The sequence below is a fragment of the Pseudopipra pipra genome, chromosome Z (genome assembly GCF_036250125.1).
Source record: "Pseudopipra pipra isolate bDixPip1 chromosome Z, bDixPip1.hap1, whole genome shotgun sequence".
NCBI lineage: Eukaryota > Metazoa > Chordata > Aves > Passeriformes > Pipridae > Pseudopipra > Pseudopipra pipra.
In genome coordinates, this window is record NC_087581.1 from 73,766,311 (window position 1) to 73,778,428 (window position 12,118).

At 43.3% G+C, this 12,118-nt stretch overlaps 2 protein-coding genes across 5 annotated transcripts in view; both read left to right on the plus strand.

Moving 5' to 3' along the window:
- Positions 1 to 930: 930 nt before the first annotated feature.
- Positions 931 to 5,800, plus strand: PRXL2C (peroxiredoxin like 2C). Its single transcript, XM_064641140.1, has 6 exons — positions 931 to 1,256; positions 1,698 to 1,766; positions 3,296 to 3,349; positions 3,803 to 3,908; positions 4,137 to 4,268; positions 5,123 to 5,800. The coding sequence occupies exons 1-6, from the start codon at positions 1,074 to 1,076 to the stop codon at positions 5,248 to 5,250; spliced, it is 672 nt and encodes a 223-aa protein (XP_064497210.1). The 5' UTR covers positions 931 to 1,073; the 3' UTR covers positions 5,251 to 5,800.
- A 2,022-nt stretch (positions 5,801 to 7,822) lies between these two features.
- CDC14B (cell division cycle 14B) overlaps positions 7,823 to 12,118 on the plus strand; it is a 40,926-nt gene continuing 36,630 nt past the window's right edge. For 2 of the 4 annotated variants that reach the window (XM_064641136.1, XM_064641135.1), the window contains exon 1: positions 7,823 to 8,063. In XM_064641136.1, the coding sequence (XP_064497206.1) occupies positions 7,907 to 8,063 (157 nt within the window). In that variant the 5' untranslated portion in view covers positions 7,823 to 7,906. The remainder of the gene's footprint in view (positions 8,064 to 12,118) is intronic. The other 2 variants (XM_064641137.1, XM_064641134.1) reach the window with 2 other exon arrangements.

Genomic DNA, 12,118 nt, shown 5'->3' on the forward strand with positions numbered 1-12,118 from the left:
AGAAGCCTGATGAAAACAACAATGGGGAAGTAATACTGCCCACATTTTTTCAGAATCAGAGAATCACCTAGGTTGGAAAAGACCTTCAAAATCATTGGGTCCAACTGTATCTAGCAGAATGTTGAGTTTTACAATTTTCAGAACTTCTTTACTCATTTTTACTAATTTGAATTCAACACCTTTTAAATCAAAGTCTTTGTGAGGACGTACTGAACTGCAAGACTCAACCTGCTCTCTCCTGGTAATATAAAAGCAGTGGGCTAAACCCACAGCATAGGGGATATAAATTTGAATAACATTAACATACAGACACTGGGACAGTTTGCCAAGAAACTTTGGAGCTAATATAGTTGGAGAGTTTCACAAAGCAGAAAAACTTCTGGAGGTCCCCTCAGTCCTGTTCTCCCTGATGCATCTTTTTCTCTGCCCCCTAAGAAAAGCGCTCTTGTCCTTATAAACTTTCAGCTAACACAATAATCCAAGAGACCACGATACCCTTAAACGACCTACTGTTCTTCTTATTTTAGGGAGAACACGATGCACTCACACGGGCATTTGCACCGCTCAGCGTCCTCTGCTGCTCAACTGCCAAAGCACCGGGAAGTTCTACTTTTGCTTGAATAAGGAAACCGGGTCTGGTGTGTGTTTTGTGCGATACAGCAGCTCGAGAGCTCCTCGAAAAGTTTTCTCTCTGGCGTACAGCCCTCTGCAGTGTGAGCCCTGATTCGGGGCGGCACGGCCACGTCCCCGCTTCTGCCCGCGCACCATTCCGGGCGAGTCCCGTGTGACTTTCCCGTGTTTTCCGGGCACAAGCCGCATGCTGGCAGCGGCAGAGAGGCGCGCAGCGGTTTCGGCCGCAGGTTTCTCGCTCTTTCCGTCCCAACTCCGTCTTCTCTCCTCGCTCGGAGCCGCTCCCAGGGACGGGGACAGGGACGGGGACGGGGACAGGGACGGGGACAGGGACGAGCCTCCGCGCTCCCTCCCGGCCCCGTCGCTTCCTCTCCGTCTCGCACCCCCTCCCTCCCGCGGCTTTCCGCGCCAGCTCCGCCTCCCCTCCCCTCCCCGCCGGTGCCATGGCGGGCCCGCGGGCTCTGCCGGTCACGCAGCAGGTCGGGCGGGCGCGGGGCTGCGGGCGGGGGCAGCCGGCGGAGCTGCGGGCCGAGGCTGCCCGCTGCCCGGTGCTGGACCGGGACGGCCGGAGCGTCCCCTTCCAGGCCCTGTACGGGGATCGGAAGGCGATCGTGGTGTTCGTGCGGGTGAGCGGGGCCGGGCTGGAGGGGAGGGCTGGAGGGGAGCGGGGGGAACGCACCGAGCGGGTCAGCGCTGCTCCCGCGGCCCATCCGCGCCTTGGTGGTCAAGTGATAACACTGTTTACCAGAAAGGAAACACTTCTTCAGCCGCGCTTTTAGGGAAACAAGTATCGCGTTCCCCTGATTTCCCAGCTGTTGAGCCACCTATCGCATTGCTGCGATATCTAGAGATAAAAATATTAGCAAGGCCACGGGCCCAGCGTCCTTGTTCGTGCTTGGATTAAACCGGTATCCTAATCCAAATGTGGTGACTTCAAAGAACTGGAATCTTTCTCATCCCTGGTTCCTGTTCACCTCCAAAGTGTCGTGTTCCCCAATCACTAATCTGCTGCTTCATTGCTATGCAATTATATATGTTTCTGATACATCCAATTGGCTGTGTTGCAGAATTTTTTGTGTTACACCTGTAAGGAATATGTAGAAGATCTGGCAAAAGTTCCCAAGGCATTTTTACAAGTAAGTATTCTACCCTTAATATGTATGTGGGGTTGCTGCAACCAAGCTGATTTGTTATGTCCAGCTACAGGCTTGCATGAGGCTTCTAGGAATAAAAAAGTGGGTCAGAAGAAGCACTTTCTCTGTTTGCTACAACAGCAATAATGAATCTGCCTAGGAGACACAGGAAAGGATTTATGGCACTCCACGCTCTGTTGCAGCAGCATTATTTCTCCCTGCCCTATTAGCTTGGTGCTCTTTTTACTGCTGTGTTAGAACAGCTAGACAACATTTGACAGGCATTCCTTCTGGTATTAGTAGTGCCCTAGACAGCTGTCTTCTCCTGACTACTAACTACTGCCCTTTCCATTATGCCAGCAGGGCTGACTGATGGTTGTGCATGGAACAAGATCAGAAAATTGATCTGGATTAAAACCAGTATCTTTCCCTATGGTTATTTGTAAGCTGCATCAGTGGTGTGACCTGTTCTCTGGGCAGCTGCACAAACAGGAATGACACAATGACAGAAAGGAGGAGTGGGCAGGGGTTGCTGTGGACAGGTATTTGCTGGGTAGTGGGAGACACCGGAGAAGACAATGATCTCCTGCTAAATGTGGAAGGTCAATCTGTCTCTTCCAGACTGATGATTGAAATTCTGTCATATTTTACTCCCAACAGCAGCACAGTCAGTGACAGAGACTCAGGTCATTGCTGACAGCAAGTTCATCTAAATCCATCTGAGATGGACTAGGAACTTGAGGATAAAAAGGGGAAATGTCTTTGGCAGCTTGTCTTCTCAGGACAGATATTTCTGAACTGTTCGACCAGTGTTACTCAAAGTGACATTTTCTTAATTTGACTCCTCAAATAAATGTAGATAGAGAATCAAAATCTGTCCGTGCTTTTCTTAGTGTGAGTGTTTTGTTTTTAGGAGGGCTTCTTTTCATAACAACCAAAATGATTCTATATGGGAAAGGCAAGTATTACACGCTAATGAAACTACCTTATATTTTATTAACTGTTTTTACTGGCATCTAAATGAACTCAAGTTTTGGCCTCTATTTTGGGCTCAGGCCTAATGTTGCACCTGCAAGAGACAGCAGTATGTGTGAATGCAAGTTATATCTATACATATATCTCTATATGTAAATCACAGATATTTGGGCACCAATATTTCCGTGCTGCTTCTTTAGAGGTAGGTGCAACTGCGTGGAAATTTTGAATTTCCAAAATTATAGCATGTTGCAATCAATTGCAATCAATCAGAAAGACAATGCTACCAATGCTACAGGAAACTCAAAGTTTACACATCTATAATTTAAAGGTTCTCTTTAAAAATAATTTATCACTTAATAAATTAATGTTGCTTCTGACTGTGGGTGATAGCCAGGGTGAAGTCTCCAAACACGTAAGTGATTTTAATTTCCAATAATTTTAACTCAGTGCACTGTGATTATTAACTCAGGATGCCAGATTCTGCTAATGCTTCAAAGTCGTGCAGAAACACTTGAGTTCCTCTTTACAACTTCAATACCCTTGTTCTGTTCTAGGAAGCAAATGTGAGGCTTATAGTTATTGGGCAGTCATCTTATCACCACATCAAGGTAAATAAAATAGTCATTGAAGGTATCCTCTCTTGTGTCTTAATGGTCTGTATTGAGGGATTTGCTCTGAGTGAAAAGATGGTCTTTTGCAACTACAGAAAAAAAGGATGGCATTCATGAGGCAATTCTAATTTACATGACTAAAGCAAATAACTAAAACTTTCAATTTAAAAACCACCAGGTTTTTAAGAAACATCTTTTTCTTTCTAAGAAACATCTTTTCTTGATTTCACTGGAAGGTTTTTTTTAATAAAAGCTGTTTTAATAAAGGCTGAAAATTTTTGGCCTTTAATTTAACATGACAAATACACAGCTTCCAAATAAGAGGGGGGAGGGTGGAGTTGGCAGGGTATCAGTACTTTTTCTGTTGTCAGCAGACCCTAACAGTTACTGCCTTAACCTTAAAAATATGTTTTTTGTGTCTCTGTGTGTGTGTATGCATATATTTTGCAGCCCTTTTGCAGTTTAACTGGGTATACACATGAAATGTATGTAGATCCACAAAGGGAAATTTATAAAACGCTTGGCATGAAAAGAGGTGAAGGTAATAACATATCAGGTAAGAATAATTTTCTCACCTTATTTGGACTTACACAAACAAAACATGAATGCTCTGATAAAATAGTATGATTGCAATGTAAATATAAAGTGAGTTGCCCACTAGATTGTCTCTTGTGAAAATACTGGTAATCAGGAATCTCTAAACTATTCGTAGCAGCTGTTCAGTGCTCTTGTTCCTTACATACTTTTGTGTTTATAGATAACAATATTTGGTGGTTTTGTTTAGTGCGGAGCCCTCATGTGAAATCAAACACACTTCTGGGAAGCATCAGGAGTATATGGAGAGCAATGACTGGCCCGGCTTTTGATTTCCAAGGAGACCCTGCTCAGCAGGGAGGAGCTTTGATCATAGGCCCAGGTGAGCTGCTGTGTTTTGTGTGAGAGTTGCAGCTCTCTCCTTCAGCTGTCTGCTGCCAGCTCGCCTGCTGTCCCTGTGGATTCAGAGGAGACAGCCTTGTGTGCAACTGTGTGATTTTTGTGGCATGAAGGAATCTGCAAAGTGTCATTGCCTAGTCCCAGCTCCCACAGAGGTGGCACAAAGCTCATCACCATCCTGCAAAAATTGATTGGAGTGCTGATGGAACAACTGCCTCGAAATTTGGAGGGGTTTTTTGACATCATGGCATTTACCTACAGTCTGTTTTCACATTTGATTCGAGGCATCTGATGTTGTTTAGTACAGGAGTAGTGCATGAAGGGGGAGCTGCAACATGACAGTTATCACATTGGGAAGAGTTCCTTTCCAGAGAGGGTGCTCAGCCATTGGAATGGGCTGCCCAGGGAAGGGGTGGATTCTCCATCCCTGGAGGTTTTTAAGATGAGACTGGATGTGGCATCAGTGCCATGGGCTGGGAACCACAGCGGGGTTGGACCAAGGGTTGGACTTGATGATCTCGGAGGTCCCTTCCAACCCAACTGATTCTGTGATTCTATGATTCTATGACTCTATGATTCTATGATTCTGTGATTAGGAAACATCATGCTACAGCAGATTTAAACTAGTTAGGTGCCTCAATGTTCCTTGCTTCTTTAACATAATTTAAAAAAAAATTTGTCATTGTTTAAAATACAGTATATTGTGCAATCTACAGATCTAGTACACATTTGTACAAGAACTAGTAGGAAGTCAGAATGCTGCTTTGATTTGCTTACATATTTGAATAAATAAATATTTTATTTAGTAATTTACATGTTATTCTCATTCCTTTCCAGGCAATGAAGTTCATTTTTTGCACCTCGATAAAAACAGGCTGGATCATGTTCCCATTAATACAATTTTGCAGCTGGCAGGAGTTAAAACAGTGAATTTCTCAAACAAACCCCAGATCATTGACATATGACACTGACATAATATATACTTTTTTTAAAACTTATGCTCTACAGGAACAATTCTCCAGTGAATTCCAACAAGCATTGGTAATGTTGTGTCTTTGTAGGACATCTGAAACCTTATCTAGAAAATCAGAGCACAGAATAAACTACCTGGCACTGACGACGGACACAAAAGTGCTATTCCCATTGAGTACAAGATAATAAAAACTAAAACACAACTGAGGCTGATTGCAAAAAATCCTGGAGATTATTATTGTCTCACGAAACAATCTTGTTAATATATTTTAAAAATCATTGTTCCAGATGCGGTAAACTAAAAAATCTGATTTTGGTGAGGAAGAACATGCCTTCAGCAGATCAACGCTGTCTTTCAATCCAATACTTCTCAGCACTGTTTTAAAGCTTCAAGCACCGTATGACAATCTTGTATTAAAATATACCCTGAAAAGTCACAGTGTTGAACACTGGGACTTAAGCTTATACCTACTTTTGCATCTGACACTGGCAGACATTATGAAATACATTTCATAATTTTAAATAAATATTTTAAATACATCATCCATTGTCTGCAATTCTTCTTTGTGTCATACAAAAATGTGGGTCTGTAAGACCAGGAAGAAGTGTGTCTTAAACATACATCTGATCAGGTTTTGGAGTAAGCTATAGTCAACTGTGTGTTTTCCTAGGAGGATTTACAGCAGAATGTTCTTCCTCTGGATGTATGTACTTTCTCTCAGAGTGAGAGGTCTCGGAATAAATTCTCCTTATTTATTTGTGTCTTAGACAACTGAACTAAGGACAACAGCAGTTTGGGTTGCAGTTCTGTCAGATTTCATATTATCCATTTTTCTAGAAATGTTTATGTTCAAAGTCTATTGCTTTCATTAAAGTAGATGTGCCCTCTTTCATCCACCAGCCACTTCTTTTTAGCAATTTGAAGACAAAAAACCGTCCGAGATTTATGGAGGAGCATATCCTCCTCTGCAGTTTCTGATCTTTAGCCTTCTGTAAAATGCTGCTATATAAACTTAACTGAAAATTCTCTCCCCTTTTAAGCTTTAATGCAATTTTAAAATGGCATTTTGTGAAGAGGTTTGTTCCTACATCCATTAAGGTCACTGGCAGGCCCAGAGCAGGCTCTGGAAAGAAAGCACATGAAATTAAATGCAGAGTTCCTTGATGAATAAGAAAAAGCTTGCTTAAGAAACATACTGAGCAATGTAATTCTATTAAAGGTACTATGCCTTAGCAAGTTATTAATTACATCCACATTTTGATACAATGTGTTTCTGAAGAGAAAGATTGATGAATACTCAGTTTCTTTGTAGTGCTTCCACTCTGCTTCATTCACTTGATAATCACAGCCAGGGACACTGACTCTAGTTCCACTTCGGTTTTGCAATCATTTCACTCTCTTGGGTGCTTTTGATTTTAAAGGAAGTTTTTGGCTAGCTGTTTTCCTGCTTGTTTTTAGTAAAATTAACATACAATGGTGATAGTTCTATTGCTGCTAATAAATACATTTAACAATACTAGCTATAGCTAAAAGAACGGTGGACTATTAAAAGGGCATGGAATGAAGTTGTAGTTTGACAGCTCTGTAAGTTGAAGTCATCCACCCTCACCATTTCAACTGTGACAGGAACCACATCACAGCCTCTGTATTATCCCAGCAAAATCACTTCTTCAGAAAGACTCACAAAGTGCAGACAAATGAGAAGAGGCAAGAAGACAGAGAGGAGGATTCAGTAGAAGAGAATCATGGTATATATAGGCCCTGCATTTTGCATCTGTCTGGCCACAGCTTCACTAAGTTCACTGCAAGACAATGACTCCCATGTGCATAATGAATTGGAACAATGATGGTGACATGAATTGGTTTTCGAAGTGTCAGCAGAATTTTAGGTCTCTGGTGTTATTTAGCAAGAATATTTTAAGAAATGTAAGGCACTGGAAGGTGGAAGCCAATAGGTGATAAACACTGATCGCACACTCAGCAGAACACTTCAGCAAGGGCTTTCTTCCACCAAGGCCAATTAGAGGGAGGAGGGAAAGGAGCAGTTTTCAGAAGTTCTTTTAACTACTAGCTTGATCTATTGCAACAGCTATTTCAAATAACTGTGTGTTTTCAAGTATCACTGTGTCTTAAGAAGCAGATTTAAACCCATCTATTTTAACCTTCCACTTCAGCCCAGAAGGCTGCATGTCCCGGACTGGCTTTACAGCATCATGTCCTTGGGGACTCTGTTTCGGTGCTCGGGGCACCTGGAAGGCTGCGAAGCCCCAGAGGGCAGCGGGCCGCGCTATGGCCGCACCGGCGGGAGCGGACCCGCAGCGCAGGGGGATCCCCGCTGTGCCGGTCCCGCCGTGACCCCGCACGGCAGCGCCCGGAGGGGCCGAGGCGGCGCTCGGGGGTCGGCCCGGGCCCCCCGCCCACCTGTTACCGCGGCCCCGCCGCCAGCGCCGCGCGGACACAGCGGGGGCGGCCGGCGGGGCTGAGGCGGGCGGGGCCGAGCCGCGCCGGGCGGGCCCGGAGCGGGCCGGGCGGGGCCGAGCCGGGCGGGAGCGGGCGGTGCCCGCGGGCCGCGTCAGCCGCTCGGGGTCCCTGCGCTGCCTCGCTCCCCGCGGCATGAGGGGCCCCGGCGCGGCGCGGCCGCCGCCGCCATGAAGCGGAAGAGCTGGGCCGAGGCGCGGCGCCGCGCAGCCCCGGCGCCGCCCGCGCTCAAGAGGACCCGGGGCGCGGCGCCGCGGGCGGCGGCGGCTGAGGGGCAGCGGCGGCAGCTGCTCCCGGCCGGGCCGGAGATCTGCCTGAGGATCGCGGGTGAGGGCGGCGTGCCGGGCGCGCGGGGCGGCGGAGGGGGGTGTCCCGTCCCGTCCCGTCCCGTCCCGTCCCGTCCCGTCCCGTCCCGTCCCGTCCCGTCCCGCCGGCCCCGGGGGTGTCCCGCTGTCCCGCTGTCCCGCTGTCCTGTCCCGCCGCAGCGGGTCCCGGGCACTCCCGGCAGCCTGAGCCCCGCGGGGGGCCGGGTGTCCCAGCCGGGTCTGTGCCGTGTCACACCGCGGGCGCTGCTCTCGAAACCTGCGCGGCTCGCCCGGCGGGATGAACGATCTGGCAGTGCCGAGCACCCATTGCCTGCCCTGCGCTGCCGTTCCCGGCTTGGCAGAGTGAACGGAAAACAACGATAAACACGTTTCTGTCCGTTCGACACGTTGTGGGGTGGGAAAAAAGTAACGCGTTTCTCCCTGTATTGGTGTGTGTATGTATATATATATATATATATACACACACATATATATATACATGTAGAAATCTTTCCCTGATGTCGTGCTTGCTGGCCAATGGGTAAAATAATGGGCAAAACGTCCCACCTCTTCTTGACACGGGAGTGCCAGCAGGTTTATCTGGAGAGTCAAAATAGCTGGGTTTAAATCAGTCAGGTTTGCTCAGTCCCTCCTTTTTGTAACCCAAGGCGCCGAGCCGTGCTTTGTTTTGGCACAGGGACCTGCCTGTTTTAAGGAGCCTGCTGGAGCGCGGCCGGAACAGTTCTGTATTCAGATTTGAGTCTCCCCGGCTAAAAGACGACCTTGAGTTTAGTTTGCCTGAAAGCAACAATAACAACAACAAAAAAAAAACAACAACAATAACAAATCGCTTTCTAAGTCGAGTCAGAATGTGAGAGCGGTAGTGTATTTACAACTTCTCATAAAAAGCAAGAGATAAACCTCTCAGCACATCTTTTGGAGGGATAGGGGAAATATCTGTGGACAGAGCAAGGAGAAATGTAAAGAGCAAACACGGAGAAAAGGCACCAGTGTACCTTTTCTTTCTGTGCCAAGAAACAGGGCTCCTTAAATTACCTAATGTGTCTTCTAGGTAACAGCATGTTTAGAAAACCGTAAGATCTTGTTTTGAAAATTGGGTATAGCGATGTGGGAAGAATGTAAACTCCCAAAGCTTCCCAGAATCTTCTTTTTAAAAAGCTTTGATACTGTTAGGGAGTAAAATCCTAAATACTCCAGCCTAAAATACAGCATTTTAGGCCTAATCTTCCCAGAGAAACATAATGGTGTACTTATCTGCAGAACGCTAAGGCTACAATAACTCCAAATGTGTATTTTTTGCTATAACAGCAACCATTTATATAAGAAATGGTGCTGGTACAGTTCTAAGGTTGAGTGTAGAAACCCCTCATTTGACAGATGATGATTTTTTGATATCAGGTAATTTCAGTACCTGGATTACCGTACAGGCCTGGCCAGCTCACATCTCCAGCAAACAGGTCTCTAACCATTGTCATGCAGCAATTGCTTCCATCTGATAATGTGTGTCTGACATCAACAGGCCCATTAAATTGCTGTATTTTCTCCTTCAAAGAAATGCTCACCCTTTTAAATACAGTAGAGCAACTAGGTTTTGACTTGTGTTTTTTCAGTGGGAGTTCACCATGTTCAGCAGTACCCAGTATAACAAATTTGATTAAAGTGCACTAGACTGTTATATCTAATAATACTTCATTTTGTCTTGATCTTGCTGTGCACAGTGGCTACTCTTTACAAGCTTCTATCAATGAAAATATTGTCTAATTTTTAGTTCACTGCCATGTCGTGTGGGTTTTTTTTTTTTTAAATAGAAATCTTAATAAGCAAACAGGCTTATCTTTTTATTCATCTGTTTTAAAGTTATGTCAAATTTTGAACTATCAGTTCTGCCTTTTTACAATGCAGTTCTGAGAAATTTGTAACTAGTTTTGGACTGGAGACAGATAAGGTCTTATTCTTAAAAGTGAACATACTGGTAAATATTTGAACTACTGTTAAGATGGAGAGATCTGTGTTAGCTTATCTACTTACAGAAATAGTGCCAAACTTATTAAGAACACTGCAAGCTACCCTCATTTTCATCTTAGCAAAAGATAGAAGCAGAACATAAACCCAAATTGCTGTAAACTTTCCTGGTGTGATATTACTTTCATAAACAGTAAAGTTTCTAATCCATTATTTGCATGAATTTTATACTCAAAATACTTACAGTAATTATTGCATTTCTTTATTTTTTAGTGAGTTGTATTAATCAGCCATTATTCATCAGAATAATTATTAATCAGAATCACCTAAATATTTTTGTTTACTAATTAGACTTCTTCAAGAAAGCTGTTCTTTTAAAAATTGTTTTTGTTTGGTCTGTTAAGCTGCATGGTAAGCTGTATCATTCTCTCTTTGCCAACTAATGTGTGAGACTTGCTGGTATTAATTACAATTGCTGGAAGTGAATGCATTTCTTCTGTTTATTGGAAGTGTCTTCCCATGTCCTTCTGATCTCTGAGAGAAGTAATTTATATAATCGAAAGAAAATGTAACTGTCCTGTGCGAGATGCTTGAAAGCTATTAGTTTCCTTTCCTTGTCTGCTTTTCTTTGTCATTCCTCTGATTTTATAAGTAACACTGTAAAGAAGAGGTGGAATTATAATGTATAAACCTCAGGCAAAAGCTGTGTGTTTCTATTTCCCGTGGTTAATTCTAAAATGAAGTAACAACAATAACTATACATGGCATAAAATTTTAAGTAATACAGCATTATAGGGCATTTCCTGACATTTGTTTGTCTTCCTGCTGAATATATACATCCAGTTTGTGTACAGTGAGGAACAAACAACTTAAAGGATCCTCTAAGCTGCACTGTACATGCCGATTTGTCTTTTCTCCACTGTGAATCATTTTTCTTACACTGTCACTTGGATCTGATAGTGAAATACTCAATTTAATATATTCATTGATTTTTTGGTTTTGTGTTGTTTTTTGGTTGTTTTTATTTTCAAACCATTGAGTTGTCTTTTTCCCCTATTGCTGACTTGTCATGATAAACTTAGTGTCTTATGTAGAAAACTATTTTTTTGAATGCTAAGGACTCTTCTAAAAAGTATCATTAAGCTTACAACATTTTGACTATCAATACTTCCAATTAATTTTTATTATGCAACTATCTTAGTACAAAAGCTGTTTACTCTTTCATCAGTATGACCTCACTTTCCTGTTAGTCCTTCTCAAAACTGAGATTTTAAATACGTGTTTGAGGCTTTTAGTGTCTAATTCAGAACTGAAAGTGCATGAAGATACATAGTCTTGTGTGCCAATCAAGAGCAGTAGAGTGCCAGGACTCTGTTTTAGTAAGGTAGCAGTGTTGTTGATCACTCATGACATAGCCCTTAAAGTAATTCTTTCTAAAAAGTTCCTTTAGCTTTTCATTGTGCTTTCATTTTCTTTTTCAGAGTTCAGGCTGTTGTTCTAATTGCCAACTCTGTTGTCACCTAAATTTGAAATATCATAGTGATGACTGAATTAATCGTAGGAAAGAATAAAAAGAGAATCATAAACAATTTTGCTTTTTTTCTTGACATTGCTACAAAATTTGTCTTTCATATTTTCTGATATATCTTTTATGTGTTGACTTTTAAGTGAAACACAACAAAATTCCATATACCAACTCTAGATCTAGAAATACACTTCTCTTCCTGTAGTAAATAACTCTTTGGTTACATTCCTGGTAATTCAAAACAGACTAACATTGGGGTTTGTTGTACTGTCAGTCTCTGAATTCCTCATCTAAGGCATCTGTTTAACAACAGAGCTGTGGAACTTCTTTTGTTTAATGAAATAACCTTTGCTGATCATATGCAGACTTGTCCTGCCACTAGTGTCTGTTCAGTATTTAGTTGTCTCATCACAGAATTGTTTAGGTTGGAAGAGACCCTTAAGGTCCTCAAGTCCACTGGTGACTCTTGAATTACTGACATTTCTTCCTTGAAGGCCTGTGCAGCAGAACCTGAGAAACATCAGGCTTATTGAGAGTAAAAGGAAGGAGATTATTTTTTCGTCTCTAAA